Source organism: Cyprinodon tularosa, unplaced genomic scaffold (genome assembly GCF_016077235.1).
Source record: "Cyprinodon tularosa strain WSP-4 unplaced genomic scaffold, ASM1607723v1 ctg606, whole genome shotgun sequence".
NCBI classification, from domain to species: domain Eukaryota; kingdom Metazoa; phylum Chordata; class Actinopteri; order Cyprinodontiformes; family Cyprinodontidae; genus Cyprinodon; species Cyprinodon tularosa.
The window spans coordinates 192,118-213,440 of record NW_024039348.1 but is presented as its reverse complement, the minus strand read 5'-3'; the positions used below and the strand labels follow the sequence as shown (position 1 = coordinate 213,440).

General features: G+C 38.7%; 1 protein-coding gene across 1 annotated transcript; it reads left to right on the top strand.

The window, feature by feature from the left end:
• Positions 1-4,307: 4,307 nt before the first annotated feature.
• fga (fibrinogen alpha chain) lies at positions 4,308-14,082 on the top strand. Its single transcript, XM_038307262.1, has 8 exons — positions 4,308-4,499; positions 6,301-6,405; positions 8,648-8,831; positions 9,079-9,224; positions 9,766-9,864; positions 10,685-10,837; positions 12,075-12,672; positions 13,178-14,082. The coding sequence occupies exons 1-8, from the start codon at positions 4,449-4,451 to the stop codon at positions 13,849-13,851; spliced, it is 2,010 nt and encodes a 669-aa protein (XP_038163190.1). The 5' UTR covers positions 4,308-4,448; the 3' UTR covers positions 13,852-14,082.
• Positions 14,083-21,323: the final 7,241 nt, after the last annotated feature.

Here is a 21,323-nt window from a genome sequence, read left to right as displayed (position 1 = left end):
TGGTGCCATCGAGTTCTCGAATAGGCTCCCCCTTGCTCTTTGGCGGGAAACTGCTCTGCGGCGCTAGAAATTCCAGAGGAAGGGTGCAGCAGCGTACTAGTAAAACTAGCAAAATTATACTGCAGAAGTATAATCTGGCCTTAAGTGGGAAATTACAGCTCTGAACTAATTGTTGTTTCTGATTTACAGGTGTCTGAACTGAGTCAGGTGTGAAACAGAGCCTGTCGAGTGTCGAGCAGTGATTCGTTTTTTGTATTTAAAAGGACGCACGCCACAGGAGACTTTTGTTGAAATGAAAGTCACTTATGGTGATGATGCCCCCTCATATGACTTTGTAGAAGGCTGGCATCGTGAATTCAAACACAGTCAGAAATCCGTGGAAACAGCTCTCAGATCCGGTCGTCCTCCTTCTGACATTGATGAGTCATCTGTCCGTCAGGTTGAGGCTGCCATTTTGCTGGATGGACGGATAACTGTTTGCCAAATAGCTCATGAGGTCAAAATTAGTACCGGGTCTGTGGAAACTGTCATTAATTACCATTTGCATTTGCAAAAACTGTCTGCCAGATGGACTCCCAGGATGCTCACACCTTTCCCGAAGCAAGAACGCGTCGAGTGCTCGCGGATGAATTTGGAGACGTGTCGAAAAGATGAGTCAATGACTGATAACACAGTTTGAAAACTGGGTCCATCGCTATCCCTGTAATCCAGACACCAAAGGCCAGTCAGTGCAGTGGAAGCACCTTGACTCGCTTTCTACGAAGAAGGGAAGGGTGCAGCCCCCCGCTGGCAAGGTCATGCTCACAGTCTTCTGGGACCAGGACGGAGCAGTGATGACAGGTTGCCTGGCTAAGGCTACCACAGTGACAGGAGCCTATTATGCTTCACTTTTGAGGAAATTAAAAGAAGCTATCAAAATCAAGTGGTGGGGCAAGATCAGCAAAAGCATCCTCCTCTTGCAGGACAACTCTGTGGTCCACAACTCGCATGTTCTCATATCAGAGGCACAGGCGTGCGGCTATTAACTCCTCCCCTATCCCCCCTTCTCTCTTGACCTTGCACCCCCTGACTTTCACCTCTCCCCAGCCGTGAAGTTGTTTCTGAAAGGAAAGTGCTTACCAGATGACGCGGCCTTGATTTCTGAGGTCACGTCGTGGTTTGAGGACCAACCTGGGGCATTCTACAAAAACAAATGCGTAACTCTGGGCGGTTCCTGTGGAAAAAGACTATGTCTTTGCCAAGTGTCATTGCTCTATTGCTATGGGAAGCCCATGCATCCATCCATCTTCTTCCACTTATCTTGGGTCGGGTCACGGGTTTAGTAGCTTCAGTAGGGAGGCCCAGATGTCCCTCTCCCCAGCCACTTGGGGCCAGCTCCTCCGGGGAAATCCCAAAGCGCTCCCAGGCAGGCCAAGAAACAGTCTCTCCAGCGTGTTCTGGGTCCCTTCCAGGGGCTCCTCCCTGTGGGACATGCCCGGAACACCTCACCAGGGAGACGTCCAGGAGGCATTCTAATCAGATGCCTGAGCCACCTCAACTGCCCCCTTTCAACTAGGAGAGGCTCTATGGGAAGCCCCTTGCAGGTAATTAAAGCTGGTAGGATTCATGCTAATATCGTATCGGGTCAATATCAGTATTGACATAGCTGGAATATCGGTATCATATCGGAAATTAAAAAGTTGTATCAGGACATCCTTAATCCAAACTGAAGGTGCTAGGAGGCTAATGAACTCCTAAATATTATGAAACAATAATTCCAGCCACTAAATAATATAAACATTACAGCAATGCCAGCGCAGGAATGATAGGTGATGTTATGCAATAACTTTATTTTCGGAAACTAGTGCAGCACTAACGTCTGGTCGGATGATTCTTTGAAACCAAAGCAGCACAAACGGCAGGTTTACCTGCTCAAATCTGCACTAAACTAGGTTTAGAAAAGTAAACCTATTTCTCTCTTTAAAAAAAAAGGAACAGTTTTGAATCAATGTGGGGGATGGTTTGACCTTTGTACACTAACCAAGCACTAACCGTTCAGTCTTTGCTGAGTTTTTCACACGGATGTGGTCTCAGCTTCACACGCTCAGCTGCGCTCCTGGTGACTGAATTGAGCACGTGGGACTTTCAGTGTGCACATGTGGTGTAAAATGCGCCCATTTAGCCTATATAGGCTGATGGGGAATGAAAATAGATGACCCCAATATGGCCGAGGAGCATAATATACACTCATGGTTCACTTTTGTGCTGATGCTCACGCCATACTGAACGTCCTGAATTTAACATCAAGGAGTGGAAAAAGAAAACACACCTTTTTTTCTTTTGATCAATATTTACTGTATTGATAGTTTTCTTTTCTGGAAAATTATGAAAAATAATTTTTGGGGGGAATTTTCTTCCTTATTAACTTCCTTCCTCCCTCCCTTCATTTCTTCCTTATTCACCTCATTCCTTCCTTCCTTATTCACTTCATTCCTTCTTTCCTTCTTTATTCACCTCATTCGTTCCTTCTTTCCTTCCCTAATTACATCATTCCTTTCTTCCTTCCTTATTCACCTCATTCCTTCCTGCCTTATTCACTTCATTCGTTCTTTCCTTCTTTATTCACCTCATTCGTTCCTTCTTTCCTTCCCTAATTACATCATTCCTTTCTTCCTTCCTTCCTTATTCACCTCATTCCTTCCTTTCCTTCCTTTTTCACTTCCTTCCTTCCTTCCTTATTCACATCATTCCTTCCTTCCTTCCTTCCTCACCTCATTCTTTCCTTTCTTCCTTTTCACTTCCTTTCTTCCTTATTCACCTCATTCCTTCCTTCCTTATTCACTTCTTTCCTTCTTTATTCATCTCATTCTTTCCTTCACTAATTACATCATTCCTTTCTACCTCCCTTCCTTCCTTCCTTCCTTATTCAACTCATTCCTTCCTTCTTCCCTCCCCTATTCACATCCTTCGTTATTCACATCATTCCTTCCTTCCTTCCTTCCTTCCTTCCTTCCTTCCTTCCTTCCTTCCTTCCTTCCTTCCTTCCTTCCTTCCTTCCTTCCTTCCTTCCTTCCTTCCTTATTCACATCGTTCCTTCTTTCTTTGCTTATTCACATCATTCCTTCCTTCCTTATTCATATCATTCCTTCCTTCCCTATTCACATCCTTCCTTCCTGCCTTCCCTATTCACATCCTACCTACCTACCCACCCACCCACCCTGTAAGGGGGCTTCAAGATGAGCCTGGAGGAACTGTCAGGTGATAACATTTATAAATTGCCGCATGTTGTCTGACAACAGTGTCTAACTTCACATGCGCCTCTTCTCCTGTTAATATGGTAAACCTCCGGAGCATCCGGCACCAGGCTACACGTGATACAAATTAGCCAATCAGCTGTCAGTCTGGGCTGCTGCTGCTGCTAATTTTAGACACAGCAGGTAAACCTGTGGCAAGCCAGGCGATGGGAAAGAAGGAGAAGACGATGAGAAAAAGAGAGCAGAGAAAGTGTGGACTGCTGGAAGAACTGTGGTGAACTGGTGAAAGAAAAGTGAAATGGTGCTCAAAGATGATCCTGCACATTTAGAGGATGTTTGGCTCAACCTGCTGCTGTGAAGCAGGATTCTCCACCATGAACAGAATCAAAAATAAATCTGGATCCAGGCTCAAAATGAGCTCCTTGATATGTGCTTGAGAATGGCTTAGTCTCCATTCAAACCAGGTTTAAAGCCTTGCAGGGCAGCATAAAGCCCACTGCTCTCATTAAGACAGAAAAAAGAAAAAAAAATATATAAAAAAAAAGGTCAGTTAAGATGATTTATAAATTATTTTAATTGGGATATTGTCTTTATTCCAAACTGAACAATTGTTCTCTACTTCAAAAAATACTTCAGATTTATTTTTTATTTAAAAATCCAATGTATAACATGAGTGCATAAAAGCCTGCTTTTTGTTTCAGTGTTTAATTCTGTTTAAAGTAACAGATTATAATTAAAAATGTCTCCTGACCTTTACTGTTTGACCCCGCTGATTTTTAAGTGGTTACCCCTGGTCTATATGCTATTTATGAGTCATCATCATTCCTTTTTAGACAAATATTGTGTCAGCTCCTCTCCATATTATTTTCGCTATTGATTATTTTGTCAATGAACTCGTAGTTTCTGCATCGCACTAACAGTTACTGTCAGACGTTTGTCATCGTTTACAGACAAAAATGTTGGAACTGCCGGTAAATCCAGCAGCATGTTTGAGTTCCCTCTGTTTACTCTGCTGCAGTGCAGGAACACAAAGTTCAGCAAACAGCCGCCGCATCCATCAGTGTTGCTCAGAGCTGTTGCTCAACTCCAATCAGACCTGACTGAGGGTTTCTGGTTAGTCGGAAGTTTGACGCGCTGTAGGAGGGTTAAAAAGATCCCACTGCAGGGCCGGAGGAAACATTCAGGACCTTCACAGAGAAGAAGAACAACAGGAAGATGAAGAGGCTCAGCTTACTCCTCTGTTTGGCTGCTATGGCCGCAGCGCAGGTAACTTCTTACTGACCCAGATCTAGCTTTAGTTAATCAGATTTGAGGCTTTAGATGAACAGAAGTCTGATTTGAGTTGATTCCGTTTAGATATCTCAGTGACAAATAAAAAAAAAGCTGTTCTAAAATATCTAATGGCATGAATTAACTCCTGGCAGAGGCTGTTTATTGATAAAAAGGAACCAATCCATTTGTTTTATTTATATGTTTTTATTTAGCTCATCATTCTAGCAGTTAATAATTAGTTTAATACTGAAACCTTAATATCTGCTCCAATCTGGGTGTCAATAGAGAAGGGAAACTTGGTTTAACACAACCAGATAAATAATCAAGAAGAGACTTTGATCCTGTCTGATGGCGGGGCAACATGTTAAAATAAAAGCCACTGCACCTTTAGGATGAATGATAAAAAAATGAAAACAAAATTAGACATACTGTATAATATAGCATATTCTATACTGGCACATATATTCACTCCATAATTGTATGGAGTGAAATTTATTTCATTATTTTTGCAATCAAAGTACATATTTTGTTAATGGAAATTTGAAAAAAAAAATAATATAAAAAATATTTTTTAGAAAGACCTTTGATGAAAACAAACTTTTGAAAACATTTTAATCAGAAAAGAATAAAGTCTTGAGAGCAACTTTGCTTTTTTCTCTGATTTTTTTTTTCAGAATTCTGTTTTTTTTATTATTTTATTGTAGTTTTATTGTTTACAACTAACATTTTACCTGTTTTTTTTTTCAAATTTCTTTTTTAGATCTAATTTTTTCGAACTTCATTATTTTTGAAAAAAAGGTTGAAAAAAGAAATTACAAAAAATCAAATCTTCAAAAAAATCTAAACATATATGAAAGATTTATTAAATAAATAATGAATTAGAAAAAAATAAATCTGAGAAAATATTGTTTATTTAAAAATCTTTTCAAAGTTTAATTCATCTTGATTACATTTTTTTTATTTTTTTATTTTACAAAACATTGAATGTAATAATAATGGAACAAAATTCACTCCGTATAATTAACAGTTTAAAATGAACTTTTCTGTTTTCTCTGATTTTTTTTGCAAGAATTTTTGTTTTATTTTATTGTAGTTTTATTGTTTACAACTGTTACTTTTTACCTTTTTTTTTCAAATTTTTTTTTAGATTTAATTTTTACGAACTTCATTCTTTTTGAAAAAAAAGGTTGAGAAAAGAAATTACAAAAAATAAAATCTGCAAAAAAAATCTAAACATATATGAAAGATTTATTAAAGAAATAATTAGAAAAAAATTAATCTGAGAAAATATTGTTTATTTTAAACTTTTTCAAAGTTTATTTCATCTTGATAAAAAAAAAAATTTCAAATATTTTACGAAACATTGAATGTAATAATTATGGAAAAAAATTCACTCTGTATAATCAGAGTTTAAAATGAACTTTGCTGTTTTCTCTGATTTTTGTTTTCAATATTCTTTGTTTTATTTTTTTTTATTTTATTGTAGTTTTATTGTTTACTTATTTTCAGGTTTAATTTTAAAAATTCTTTTAAAGTTGCATTTTACAAATCGCATTCCCTTTACCTCTAGAGGCAGGCTTTCCTCTGGAGTGAGAAACAAAGACGCATTTCTATTGGTCTGCTGGAAGTTAACATTTTTATTCATCAATGCGTGCATTAAGAGCGACATTTGTATCGAGCTTGAAGCGAAGATAATGTGATTTGTGAAATGCAGTTTGAAAAGAATGCAATTTATGAAACTGTCTGAAAAAAAAAAAAAAAAATCTGTGTTGATGTCGCCCTTATTCCATCCCAGCCTGCAGTGGTCGACCCCCGAGGATCGCGTCCCGTGGAGCACGCCACCAGGGATGAAAAATGTGCCACCCAGAAGGAGTGGCCTTTTTGCACAGACGATGACTGGGTAAATCCTCCTGTTTTATATCTACACTTTATAAAAAAAAAAAACAATATTAAACATGATATATTTTATACAAAAGACTTTCTTCAAGTTTTGTTTCTATGGATGGTTTGTGTTAACGTTCATGGTTGAAAAAAAAAACAAACAAACATTTGGAGCACCATAAAGGTGGTCCAATGAGGGCTCAGTTAGCTTTACATAGATTAGTATCTGACTTCACAGAGGGCCAAACTAACTTAGTTACAATAGTCAATGGTTACCAAAAGTTAAATCAAAGAAAATATATATTTTGTGTTGGGTTTTTTTCATATGTTAATAAAAATGTTTTATAATATCAAACCTTTGGTTTATAAAATAAAGTAACAATATATTTATTTATTTATTTACTCCTGTTTACAGATGTATATCAAGATTTGCTTTACCTTTTTGAAAGCATGTTTCTAATTCCAATTGATCTTCCCAGCTTCAAGTTTCGTTTGCTCATTAAAATCGTAGGGAAATCATATTCAAAATTCAAATCATTCTGGCTTAAACTTGTATATAAATATACCATTTATCAGACCATATTGTCAAAAAAGTTAAAGAATTTCTTTTTTTAAAAATATTGTCTTAAAATCTTTTTTTTTTTTTCTTTTTTCGTGATCTTATGCAGGCCTAAATTCGGCCAATCATAAATCAACCGTCATCTGTCAATCAAATTTTTTTCGGTCATAGTATCTTGATTCATGTGTCGCAGCTAAAATACGCAACAGTTAAAATAAGAATAATTTCCTTTCCCATTGAGACACTTCCCAGTGTTCACGGGGATGGACGTCTGGCGTCCTCTTCCACAACATCTTCGTCCCTCTTTCCTCCTCTAAATAAAAAATGTATGACGGAGGAGACCCATCCACGACCTCCGACAATAAACTCTGCTCCTCTTGCATGTTTCCTCTGTCCATAGCGTTCCTTGACAGTGTTGTTTCTTAGTCACCAATTTAGTGCTACTTGGTCACAATGGAATTTTCCATTGGGAACCTACTAGCAATAGGGTTGCTAACTGGTTAGCAAGATGCGTCCAACAAACCCGCCAAAACCAAACATGCTTGCAAATCTTCCACCACAACACTCCCGCCCCCTTGATAACCGACCAATCACATTCACTTCATTCACTCGTGTAAAGTCGTGCATACTCGGGAGAATTCAGAAATGCAACGGTTGGAACAGGCGCTTCCCTACAACTTTAAGCTAATTTCAGTTTTCAGCCACAACATGCTTTTGAAATGATTTAGTCTTTAATGGATCTTTTCTACAAGTGCTGTTTGCTTTTGGGGTCTCTGTTAATATCGATCCCCCTAAGCCAGTATGAGTGTTGTTTAAGAAAAGAAGACATTAGCTTTTTATGCTAGCACCGCTTCAGTGAAACACAAAATTAAAATTCTGTGCAGATTTACTGCCTTTTATTTCTGAGGTAAATAGTGCTCTATTCTTTTAAATTAATTCCACAAGAAGAGCAACTTTACAGCTTAATCTGAATCACTTTTTAATCTCTAAAAGTGAGGTTTCGCATAAAGAACTATTAGTTAGATAGATGCTAGTCTCTGAGTTAGCTTGAGGTAATTTGCTGTAAAAGGCTAATTTGTTAGCCAAAAGCCCTTAAAATTCTTCCTTATTGTTTTAACATTTTTAAAATCTCTTCTAAATTTATACTTAATTCACATTCATATGGATTCCCGGCGAAATACATTAATTTTCATATTTCTTCTTTTTGTCATTTCTTAAAAAGTTATTGAGATTTCAAAGAATCCCATTTCGAATCTGCAAAAATATTCTTGAAACCTGAGGTTAATGTAATAAAATATTTTAACTCTATCACACCCATTGTTTATACCGTGGTTTGTAACCAGCTTAGAAAGCTGTTAGACTTTTTTTTTTTTTTTTTCCAAAAACACAAGATAAAGTGAGGAGGTCTCAGTTTTTGTTTGGGAACAAAATAAGGTTCCTATTGTTTCATTTTGCTTATTTTTTAGAGGTTTAATATGATTACAGTTGGTGGGAAAAGCCTATTTAAAAGCAGGTGTTTGTATTATAATTATTTATATTTGCCTCGCTTTTTAGACTTAACATGCACACAAAGTGAAACTAATATATGCTCGATATATCTTGAGAAAACGTTTACATTTAATTATTTTCAAAATTTAACTCCAGTAAATATTTTTGGTTTAATTTTGTTCAGAGTTTCTTATTTCTATCTGTGCTCCATCAGAACTCTAAGTGCCCGTCCGGCTGCAGGATCCAGGGTCTGATAGATAAACAGGATCATCTGCTGCTAAAGAAGATCCAGAAGATCCGTAACCTGCTGGATCAGCACAAGGCTAAGCATCGTTCCATCGACCAAGTGTCCAAGCAGACCTACGACGTCCTGAGGGAGAAACTCACCCTTGATTCTGGTCACTATTTAATCAGATTTTCCCGCCTATGTAACAAAAAACATGAAAATCTAAATGTGTTAAAGTGCTTGGTGAAATTAATAGCTTCTATTTACATTATACAATATCTATACTGCATTATTTCAGGTTTCGTTTCATTTAAAGGCCTTGTAGCAAACATTTTATTTAAATTAGTATTAGAGTTAAGTTTTAAAATAAAATTACAACACATAATGCTGAATCCTGACGGGTTTTTTTTTTCCTCCAGGAAATGACAACCTGTATTATGACCTGGCCCAAAATCTGCGTCAGAGGATCACCGAAATGAAGGTTCGGATCGACACACAGCAGAAGACCCTGGCCGCCCTGAGGGACAGGGTCAAAGACCAGGTTGCCGAGATGCTGAAAATAGAGGTAAGTGGAGAAACAATCATTTGGTTGAAGTATCTGAAAAATCCTTTTTTTTCTGGTCAGTTTTTTTGTTCACATTTAGTTAATTCACACAGTTAAGCGTCATCCCAATAATAAAGTAATCTTTTAATTTCACCAACCTGTTGCTTTTGACTGGAAGTGATAACATTTAGAGGAGAACAGTCTACTTCCTGAATGGAATCTCATTTAAAGATTAGAGTGATGGTAATCAGGCCTTCCAGCATCAAAGCCCTATATAACATATTTGATTGCTGGAATTCCAGTAGAAAAATCTATTAACTGAGATGGATACAAGTGATTAACAACATGCCATCTTTTTAATGAAATAAGAATAAATCAGTTTTAGCTTCACTGATTTCTAAAATCAATAAACCAGAACTACAGTTTTGGTTAAATACCGGCATCTTAGTGCTCATGACATGTAATACAAATAATTTTCTTTTTGTATTTTTATCCAGCTTTGTCTTGATGTTTTTGATGTTTAAGAAATCAAGTCTGTATTTTTTGTTTTGTTTTTTGTTAGGTTGATATTGACATGAAGCTGCGCTCCTGCAAAGGCTCCTGTGCCGTTCACACAAACTACCAGGTGGATAGAGAGAGTTATGTGGGTCTGGATAAACAGGTAAAGGATACATGTATGTTTTTAAACCAATATGCGTATTTGACGATGCTGCTTTCTCTGCTGCACAACCATTTGCCTTTTGGGGCCAAATAAAATTAATTGATTGATTGTGTGACAGACTGAAGATCTCAGCCTTCAGGACTTCTTTGTCTTAAATCAGTGGTATCTGCATAATTTCTATAATGTATTTAAATAAAAGGATTTAAATTGTGTATTTAGTTAAATAGTGTAGTGAGTTTTAAGTTGTAATGTGTGCAAAATAAAACTGGTTTCTCTTTAAACACAGTTATTCTTAAAATAATCAGAAACTAATTCCACAAAAAAAGCAAAACCTAACATATATAATGAAAAAAATAACAAAAATCTTCAACCTAATCTGAGAATTCTGACTTTGTTTTCTTAGGAAAAAAAGTTAAAATGTAATTTTTATAAGATCGTGAGAGAGAAAATTAATCAGAATTTTTGACATATTTATTTTTCTGTTACTGGCTCTAATCCCACTTCATCAGAGAGAGATTTACTCTGGTTTACCAACATTGAAATTTGTTTGCTGGTGAAGATTACCAGTCATCCAGGTCATAGTCATTCCAAAAAAAAGAAAGTTAAAAACAATTTTTGAATTGAAAAAGCTTCCTGGATGGGAAGCGAAACGTCTTCAAACTTGGAAAAAAAGATCTTTTTTACTTTCTTTTTTTGGACTAAAATCTGTTACCTTTGAGCCACAATGTTGTATAAATCTACAAACTGTGCTGCCATGTGATATTTTTAGTATTTTAATTCTATGAATGTTAATAATGCTTCACCTTTTTTACCGTCTCAGATCAATCAGCTGGAGTCCTATGAAACCCAGAGCCTCCAGTCAGTGGGGACCATGTATGTGATGAAGAGCCGGCCTCTGAAGGATGTGATTGTTGACTCCAGGTTCAAGTCTAAGGATGTGGCAGCTCAACAGACGGAGGACATGTTCCCTCAGGTGAGGGACACAACTCTCAAAAAGCTTGTTTTTAAATGGAAACATCACAAAAATGTTTTTTAATAAAAAAAAAAAGATGGATTTCTTCATCTCTATGCCACCAATTATCTGCTAAAGAACCATTCTTTAGATTCAAATTAGGGGAAATGTGCACATCACCTTCCATTACGGATGGATTTGGAAAACCAGTGCTATACAACATCCGTGTGTCTTACAGAAAACCAGCAATTTACATTAATAAAGATATTTACTCATAAAGAATTCATTCCATTTCCTATAAATCGACACAGAATGTTAAAATCAATTCCAGATGTTTTTCTTTATTTCATTTATTTAGGCATAAATAAACTAGATGTTGTGAAATATTATAAAATAAAAGTAAAATAAGTGTAGTGTAAATGATATTGTTACAAATTCCTATTTTTCTGTTTGAAATTTGTTTAGTATTTGTCAGAATGACAAAAATGGATGGATGGATGGATGGATGGATGGATGGATGGATGGATGGATGGATGGATGGATGGATGGATGGATGGATGGATGGATGGATGGATGGATGGATGGATCTTAAGTAATCAATTATAAAAGTTGTTAGCTTGTTGCTTTAGCTGGAAAATGAATCCCTCTGTTTTTCGATTTAATCGGAGAAAAACAGTCTCCTTGTCCCAGAATTAATATTTAGTTTTACTTTAGATTAAATTAATAACTAGGAAGTGAAAATTATTCAGTTATAGCACAAGTTTCTAATGCCCATAAATGGTTATCCACCGGTCTGACCGCCATGTTAGCTCCTAGCTAGGGGTTAGCTTGCCATGCTAGTTCCAATTTTGAAAAGGTTTTCACTGAGGTTATACTCATTGGTTGAATTTATTATGAATTATGAATTCAGGTTTCCTGACTTGTTGTTGTTAAAGCTGGAGACTCATCCTGATTGTGCTAACATGCTAATGCCAGTATTAGCTAGTGTTATTCCAGTGATTGGCTGATTGATTAGTGGAACTAAAAAAATATTCATATCTAAACTTCTCAGTGGAACCCATGGAAAGTTTACCACCATGTTTTGCTGAATCACACAGTTTGCTTTCCTCATCTTTTCTTACCAAAATTCTAAATGACTTAGCAGATTGTTGACTAGCTTTTTTTTACATGAGCTGAGTAATAGATTTTAAACCGATGTTCCTTTTGAAAGAAGTTAGTGGTTGCTCTTGTTTTTAAATGTATTTTCCTCTGTCTCCAGGTAAACACTGTTCAGTTTGTCTTAGAGGAGGAAGGCTCCAGTTCATCTCCCGCCACCATCTCCAAGGGCCCAGGTACATCACACTCATCGTCGTCCTCCTCATTCTCTTCCTCGGCGACCTCCACCTCCCCGTCCTCTGCTAAATCCATCACTGAATTCTCAGGACGTGGAGACGGCAATTTTTTCAGCGGGTTCGAAGGGTCACAAAGCCAGCCCAGCATTAGCCATTCGAGCACCAAAACGGTCAGCTGTACAAAGACCGTCAGGAGGACCATCATCCAAACACCTAATGGGCCGGTTGAAAGAGTGGAGGAAGTGGGTGGTGGACCAGAATGTGAGGGAGTCGGTGGTTTTACAAAGGGGGAGATGGGCTCTTTGTTCCCATCATTCGGTGGCTCCTCCTCCTCCTCCTTCTCTGCAATTCATTCTGGTGGAACAAAGGGAAGCCTCCTGGCAGATTCTAAATCCGGCCTGGATCCATTTGGAGCTGACTTTGGCGCGTTCTTGACCGACAACTCCGACGACGACGTTCCTGACTTCCACGCTCGGAGTGTGAAGAGCAAGGTTGTCGAAAGGCAACAGGATTTTGTAGGAACAGGTACTAAAACAGGCAACCTAGAGTAAGATCTGTAGGAATGGAGAAGGAAGAGGACAGCTAGGTAGCTAGCTTGTTAGCTAGCCATATGTAACAAAAAACAAGAAGTGAATTCAAAGCTGCCATCTTATTGGTCCTAGAGTTTCCAGATTTACACGTTTATTGTGACGTCAAACGTTATTTTTAGATGTATTGTAAGTGTTTATTCCATAATAAAAACAATTTTAAGTTAACAAACTATTTCTCTAGAAGCCTAGCTTGTTTTTGATTGCTCCTGACCCAGGGTGTTCACCTAAACCTTTATCTCTCGAACGTTGACCATTTCTGTAACAAAAAAACCTGACATGTCCTCATTGGTCTAAATAGTGTAGAGAAATGAGAATATTTTAGTTTGAAGTTATTGGAGGAGGCAGTTAGCGTGTTAGTCTCTGCAGTAAGTCTCAACCAGCATCTCCAAAGGTGGTCCACGCTAACCGGCGGTCTTCGATGTGTGCCCCTCTGTCCGCAGACTGCGTCGACGTCTACCAGAAGCACCTGAACGGGGAAACGAACGGCCTTTTTAAGATCAAACCCGCCGGCTCCACGGCAACCGTGGAGGTTTACTGCCACCAGGAGGGGATAATGGGTGGGTGGTTGTTAGTCCAGCAGAGAGAGAGTGGCGCCATCAGCTTCAACCGCACCTGGGCCGAGTACCGCAACGGGTTCGGCTCGGTGGACGCTCAGGGGAAAGGAGAGTTCTGGCTGGGCAACCAGAACCTCCACCTGCTGACAAAGCAGCGGGAGACCATGATGAAGGTGGAGCTGGAGGACTGGGAGGGGGGCGTGGCTACCGCGGAGTACACGGTCAGGGTCGGCGCCGAGGAGGACGGGTTCCCCCTGCAGGTATCCGGGTACATCGGAGACGCCGGGGACGCCCTGGGACCCCACAACGGTATGAAATTCAGCACCTTGGACAGAGACAATGACGGGTGGGGGGAGAGCTGCGCGGAGGCGTACGGGGGCGGATGGTGGTACAACAGCTGCCAGACGGCCAACCTTAACGGGGTTTATTACAAAGGTTCATACGAGCCACACACTCAGTCACCGTATAAAACTGCCAACGGTGTGGTGTGGGGCACATTTAAACCGGACACCTACAGCCTGAAGGCGGCTCGGGTTTTCATCCGACCCGCCGCTTTCTGATCCAAACAATCCGGACGTTTGTTCATCTATTGAATAAAGAGAGAAACGAGGACATGAGTGAAGGTTCCCCTCCTGTTCGACCTGTTGGTCAATCATTCTGAGATTTCAACACAACCTCAAACAATGTGATTTACTGTATCGACCTGTTTGTTAGCTTTAACTGTCCAATGTTCTGAAAGTGACCCCGACTCTGTAAGGATCAATGTTTTAATAAACACGAGTTCACTTCTACTGCTGTGTGCTGTCCTGTTTTATCCAACTCTCAACATTTCATAGAAAACGTTGGAGAGGCTAACAGTACAGAAAGTCAGGGATCTTCCAGCTCTTTGAAAAGAAACCTAAATGTGGAAAGATCTAATAATGCTACACTGACATTTTTAAATGCTTAAACTTTCAGAACTTATTTCTACCATTTTCAGTATCAGTATTTTGGTTTATCACCAATATTTGATTCCTTAATAGCTTTTTTTCAGCGTACCAATATTTCCATTCTTTGCTTTAAGGAATCTTCGTTTAGTATCAGAATCTACAACCTTTTATTTAAACGCCTAGGTGTCCTACATTTCAAAACTAATTCAAACTAGTTCAAGAGTTAAAGCACTGTTTAGTTTCATACTTTGAGGAGAAAATTAAAAACAATCCACTGGACTTTGTTTCCAAGTTTGAAGACGTTTGGCTTCCCATCCAGGAAGCTTTTTCAATTCAAAATGTCAGGAATAGCGTTGAGTTTGAGGTTTTATACAGTAGCCCAACAAAGCCTTGTTTTGTTTTGAAAATATGCAAATTGGAACGGACGAAGGGGTCCACCCCTTTGGAATGGGGGTCTTCTGCTCCTTTTGTTAGCCTGTAATGCCCCATACCCATCGATGTGTTAGAAAGGGCGGTCATTAAAGGGAATTGTTGGCCTGGCTGAATAGGCGACGTCTTCCGCTCTCCTGTACAGGAGCTGCGATGACTCAGGATCTCCACCAGCGTACTTTGATGAATGTATATACAATATAATAAGACTTCATTCTGTTAAAGCAGTTAAAGGTAAGCACTTTTTAATTAAATATATTGAAAAATATATCAAACTACACTCAAAAGAGAGAATCCTAATCAATTTAAACACCTCTTGTGACTTTAACGTCATCATTTCATGGTTAATATAATATGTACAGAATATTACTGAAGATGAAAAAAATCAATTTGTTGGATCTGACTAAACATGTATTATTGATTCAAAATGATTGTTCAATGTAGGACTTTAAAATATTGAGTAGATAATAAAATGACATGAAAAACGTCCATGTTCAATTTGACTTGATATATAACTGAAAGAATCAGTTTAAGTTGACTAAAAATGAGGCATGAGGTTGCAAAGGTCAGGACCTGGTTGAAGAACTAATCAAAATGAATGCAAAGGGACAGAAAATACATTTTTGCTGAAATAATCTGCTGCCCAGGTTGCACACAACGCGTCTGTATTCATATCTTCCTCACCCATCTGCCGTCCATAAATGTTAAATCACGACATGTAAACAAGAAGATGTGAGGAGAGCAGAAAAGTTCAGGAGCAATACAGTTTTCACAACATGGCAGCCTTCCTCGTATCTCTGGATTGGAGCTCCAACAATATTATTACCAACACATCAAACAGACCATAGTGATCCACAGGTTGCACAATCAGAGGAGCTTCTCTTTCATCTAAAATCCCCCCTAAGGTTTAAGATTAGATTAGATTGGATTAGATTAGATTAGATTAGATTAGATTAGATTGGATTAGATGAGCTTTATTGATCTCACTGTGGAGAAATTCACTCGTCACATATTGGCATAGAAGTTACAGAGGAAACAAGGAGGAAAAAAGTGCATTAACAATAAACAATATATATACAGTATATCCAGGTATATACAGTATATCAAGATAAATAAGGATTAAGGTGCAAGTGTACATGTATCACACACAATGAAAAACAAAATACAAATAAGAAATAAGAAAATGAGAAATAAAAATATGTACAATCCGGATGGCTTATATACAGGTGGATTTACTTTTACGTTAAAGTGTAGTACGTAAGGAGCAACGGTGAGGTAGTGGTATGACTATTCTATTCACATATATTGCACATTCAGCATATTGCACATTTAATTGATCTAAAACCAATGAGTGAAAAGATCAAGACATTTAGAATTAAAGCAACGATGTAGAAAAATCACTATTAGGTGGATCCAACGTTTTTTTCTTTATTTTTCAGTGCAGACATCTTGGTTTGGAAAATTATGGAATAGGATGAAAAAGGCCTCATTAACAGGAAACTGTCTATTAGCTGAATAAAGCTTTATTTAAAGAAACATCTTCACAGCTTTGTTCTGCAGAGTTTTGTCTTAGTCTGCAGAAACTCCCCTCCTAAGATCAGATCTGTTTTAAATCTAAGGACCAGCAGCGCTACCAGCCTGATAACGGCCAGAACATGACCCGGTCTCTCAATGGTTTAATCATTGAAGACCAGGAGTTCGAAGACTTGGTGGGAAACCAGGAGTTTGTCTCGGACTCTGCTTTAAAGGCTACTTTCTTAGACTAAAGCCAAAAGAGCCATAAGATGTAAAACTTAGATGTAAATCAACACATGACAAATGTGTAAGCAGATTTAAACACGTCTGCGTTTTTTTGTTTTGTTTTTTTGGGGGGAATAGCTAAATTAACTGGAGTCTGTTTAACATTTTCACCTAAAAGAAAAAAAGTCAGAAATAATCAAGTGAAATAAAATAAAAAAATTTATGTTAGCAGAGCTTTTGTTGGTTTTTATTTGAATCCTGTCTGATTGGTTTAATTTTTACTGTTTTATTTTAGTATTAAAAAAATGTTAACAATGAATATTCATATCAAACATAGATCCTTTTTTTTCCTGTGTGCATTCCTATATGTATTATCTTTTTACATATTGCAGATAAAAACTGTAGAACACAGAACAAATGGAGCAGTTGGAGTAAAGGAAGTCATTGTTTATATTGATAAGTCCCTGATTTATAAAACCCAATGAGGTTCTGGTTTTGCTTTAGTGAGGCTTTAAAAGTCCAATGATCCGTGAGAAAACTCCACACACTAGGAAAGTATTTCTAGTCCAATCTTTTCACATTCTAAATGATTTTATATTTCCTTATTAAAGCTCAGAAGGTCTGTTACTGATTAAAAACGTGTCGTTTCTGGAGGGAAGTCATGGTTTGGGCGTAATTTGTTCCACATGGAGAGCAGAGATGGACAGAAAAGGATTTCAATCAGAAGAAGCTTTGAGGACTAGATCTGACTCCAGACGTTCAATCAGCTCAGATAACGAAGGTTAACAGACTCAGAGGAGAATTTATTAAACAGCTGCAGCAACTGATGAAGAATGATTCAGGTATCTGTGTGTGTTTGCATGAGGCTGGATGGTTGCATCCTGCAGGAACAGGTCAGACGTTTGCTTCACAGTGACCTCATGCAACTCACCCTGATCTCAACCACTTTTATTATTGTGCTTTATTCATCCTACACAAAGAAAATGTTTTTAGTGTTGTAATGGGGAAAAAACGCACAACTTTTAGAAAGCTGTGTCGTTTAACTGAAACACAAATTATGACATTTTAGGATCAATATGTTTGATTGGTCGAAAGGTCAGACGTAACAAGAGACAAACTTTTTTGTTTGTTTGTTTGACTTGGCTCATTTAAAGACAAACTGAACTCTGCCTTGTTTAACTTTTTATCCTTTGTAGTGTGTCAGAGGTTCAAACAGCAGGACGATGGCGGCCGCCCTGCAGCTGGAACCCACGCACACAGGATGCAGATGTGCTCAGTTGGATCACATCTGTCTCTGTGCACAGATGAGGACTGGGTAAGAGGTTTACATCTGAGGATCTGCTCTGGTACCATCTGTTGACCAATACGTTAACAGATCCATACAATAAAATACTTTATTGATGGAGAATTTCAAACACCCACAGGGACACGAATTGCTGCATTTAGAATCAATAGACAAAAGTCACTCAATAGTGTGAGGAGTGGTAGTCTAGTGCAGAGGTCACAGATTAGTGGACCTTGGTCCGGATCCGGACCCAACCTGGTTTAAAACATTTATAAATTATCGCATGGTGTCTGACAACAGTGTCTAATTTCACTTGCGCCGCTTCTCCTGTTAATACGGTAAAGCCATTCGTAGCACCAGGCTGCACATGATCCAAATGATCCAATGAGCTGCTGTCAGTCTGGGTCGCTGCTGCTGCTACTTTTAGACACAGCAGGCAAACCTGTGGCAAGCCGGGCGATGGGAAAGAAGGAGATGATGAGAAAAAGAGAGCAGAGAAAGTGTGGACTGCAGGAAGAACTGCGGTGAACTGGTGAAAGAAAAGTGCAATGGTGTGCTCAAAGATGACCCTGCACATTTAGAGGATGTTTGGCTCAACCTGCAGCTGTGACGCAGGATTCTCCACCATGAACAGAATCAACAATAAATCTGGATCCAGGCTCAGACTGAGCACCTTGATATGTGCTTGAGAATGGCTTAGTCTCCATTCAAACCCAGGTTTGAATGGATAGAAAAACGAAAAACAGTCGGTTCAGGTGTTTTATAAAATATGTGAATCAGGAAATTGTCTCTATACCAAACTGAGCGATTGTTGTTCTCTACTTCCAAAACACTTTAGGTTTTAAAATGTATATATATATATATATATATATATATATATATATATATATATATATATACACTATATTGCCAAAAGTATTTGCTCACCCATCCAAATTATTGGAATCAGGTGTTCCAATCACTTCCATGGCCACAGGTGTATAAATTCAAGCACCTAGGCATGCAGACTGTTTTTACAAACATTTGTGAAAGAATGGGTCGCTCTCAGGAGCTCAGTGAATTCCAGCGTGGAACTGTGATAGGATGCCACCTGTGCAACAAATCCAGTCGTGAAATTTCCTCGCTCCTAAATATTCCACAGTCAACTGTCAGCTGTATTATAAGAAAATGGAAGTGTTTGGGAACGACAGCAACTCAGCCACGAAGTGGTAGGCCACGTAAACTGACGGAGCGGGGTCAGCGGATGCTGACGCGCATAGTGCGAAGAGGTCGCCAACTTTCTGCAGAGTCAATCACTACAGACCTCCAAACTTCATGTGGCCTTCAGATTAGCTCAAGAACAGTGCGCAGAGAGCTTCATGGAATGGGTTTCCATGGTCGAGCAGCTGCATCCAAGCCATACATCACCAAGTGCAATGCAAAGCGTCGGATGCGGTGGTGTAAAGCACGCCGCCACTGGACTCTAGAGCAGTGGAGACGCGTTCTCTGGAGTGACGAATCGCGCTTCTCCATCTGGCAATCTGATGGACGGGTCTGGGTTTGGCGGTTGCCAGGAGAACGGTACTTGTCTGACTGCATTGTGCCAAGTGTAAAGTTTGGTGGAGGGGGGATTATGGTGTGGGGTTGTTTTTCAGGAGCTGGGCTTGGCCCCTTAGTTCCAGTGAAAGGAACTCTGAATGCTTCAGCATACCAAGACATTTTGGACAATTCCATGCTCCCAACTTTGTGGGAACAGTTTGGAGCTGGCCCCTTCCTCTTCCAACATGACTGTGCACCAGTGCACAAAGCAAGGTCCATAAAGACATGGATGACAGAGTCTGGTGTGGATGAACTTGACTGGCCTGCACAGAGTCCTGACCTCAACCCGATAGAACACCTTTGGGATGAATTAGAGCGGAGACTGAGAGCCAGGCCTTCTCGTCCAACATCAGTGTGCGACCTCACAAATGCGCTTCTGGAAGAATGGTCAAAAATTCCCATAAACACACTCCTAAACCTTGTGGACAGCCTTCCCAGAAGAGTTGAAGCTGTTCTAGCTGCAAAGGGTGGACCGACGTCATATTGAACCCTATGGATTAGGAACGGGATGTCACTTAAGCTCATATGTGAGTCAAGGCAGGTGAGCAAATACTTTTGGCAATATAGTGTATATATATACCGTAATTTTCGGACTATAAGCCGCACCTGAATATAAGCCGCAGAAGCTAAATTGCATGATTTGTACATATACAAGCCACACCGGACTATAAGCTACAGGTTTTTAACCATACGGTTCGTACACAGAGAGGATTGTCGGGAAAGAGGCAACTGTTTGGGAAAGCTCCTATTTATTAACATTTCAACACAATTGAATTGAGACAATTCCTTCTGCTGGCGTCTCCAACGTCTCACCACTGACTCGTTAATTCCAAGGTTATGTGCAACGGTTCTATTTCCTTTGTTTACTGCCAAATTGACTGCCTTTAACTTAAAAGCTGCATCATATGCATTGAAACGTTTGTTTTCCATAATGGGAGTGTCACACAAACTGTCTTGCCCTCCCAACGTCTCTCTTTCTCGGAGTCTGCTTCCGGAGAACGTCTGCATTCCCGCTCGCGCCGCTACTTGTGTGTTGAAGCAAATGTGACGTCAACATGGTGGATAGTAAAATCCATAGATTTAGGTACCGTATTACCCTAGTGGCCGTTAGCTGTAAAAGTCCATAGATAAGCCGCATTGTTATATAACCCGCAAGGTTGAAAAATGGTCGAAAAATTGGGAAAAAGTCGCGGCTTATAGTCCGAAAATTACGGTATATATATATATATATATATATATTTATTTATTATTATTATTTTTTTATTCAATGTATAAAATGGATGCTTAAACAGCTCATTTTTTTTCAAAGTTTAAAGAAATAGATTATAATTAAAAATGTCTCTGGACCTTCACTGGTTGTTGATTTCAGGTTCGATCCCCACAGCGTGCACTCTGGGTCCCTAAGCAAAAGACCCTTAACCCCACACTGCACACTGGGCGCCGCACAATGGCAGCCCACTGCTCCCCAAGGGCATGGGTCAAATGCAGAGAGTGAATTTCCCAATTGTGGGACAATAAAGGACTTTAGATGTTTTTATATATTGAACCCATATTAAATTCAATAAGATGTAATTTAAGCAAGAATATAGTATTAACCTAGCAAAAAAAAAAAAAAGTATGTTTTTCTGAATTAAAGACCCCCCTCTCGGGGCCGAATTGAAAACAAATAAATAGATTTTTGCGAGAATTGATAGGATATTGATGCTGTTATTTTATAGTGGATATTGTTTTACTGTCCTTCAGAGAAGCTTCAACATGTCCCATTTGTTGAGTTGAACTCATTTTCATTTTAGATGCAATCACTAGTAGTATGTCGACTTTGCGAGGACACCTGCTCACTGGGTAAAACTCATGGCACGGCTGTTTCCCCTTTCCCTCTTCTCTTCACAGTTTATCTTGTTCAGTAAAACAACATTATTTATCCATTTATTTTAAGTTATCTCATCGACTGCGAGAAAATTGGTTAATTTTTATGAAAAAAAAGTAGTTATTTCAGAAAAAAATAACTTTAAAAAAAAAAAATCTTGTTAATTCAGACAAACACACCAATTCCTTTATCTTCTGTTGAATC

Excerpts from the sequence above, each read along its gene's own strand:
- fga (XM_038307262.1), top strand. The coding sequence starts at position 4,449 with ATGAAGAGGCTCAGCTTACTCCTCTGTTTGGCTGCTATGGCCGCAGCG. Across the intron at positions 4,500-6,300 it reads CTGCTATGGCCGCAGCGCAG|CCTGCAGTGGTCGACCCCCG; the intron begins GTAACTTCTTAC and ends ATTCCATCCCAG. Across the intron at positions 10,838-12,074 it reads CGGAGGACATGTTCCCTCAG|GTAAACACTGTTCAGTTTGT; the intron begins GTGAGGGACACA and ends CTCTGTCTCCAG.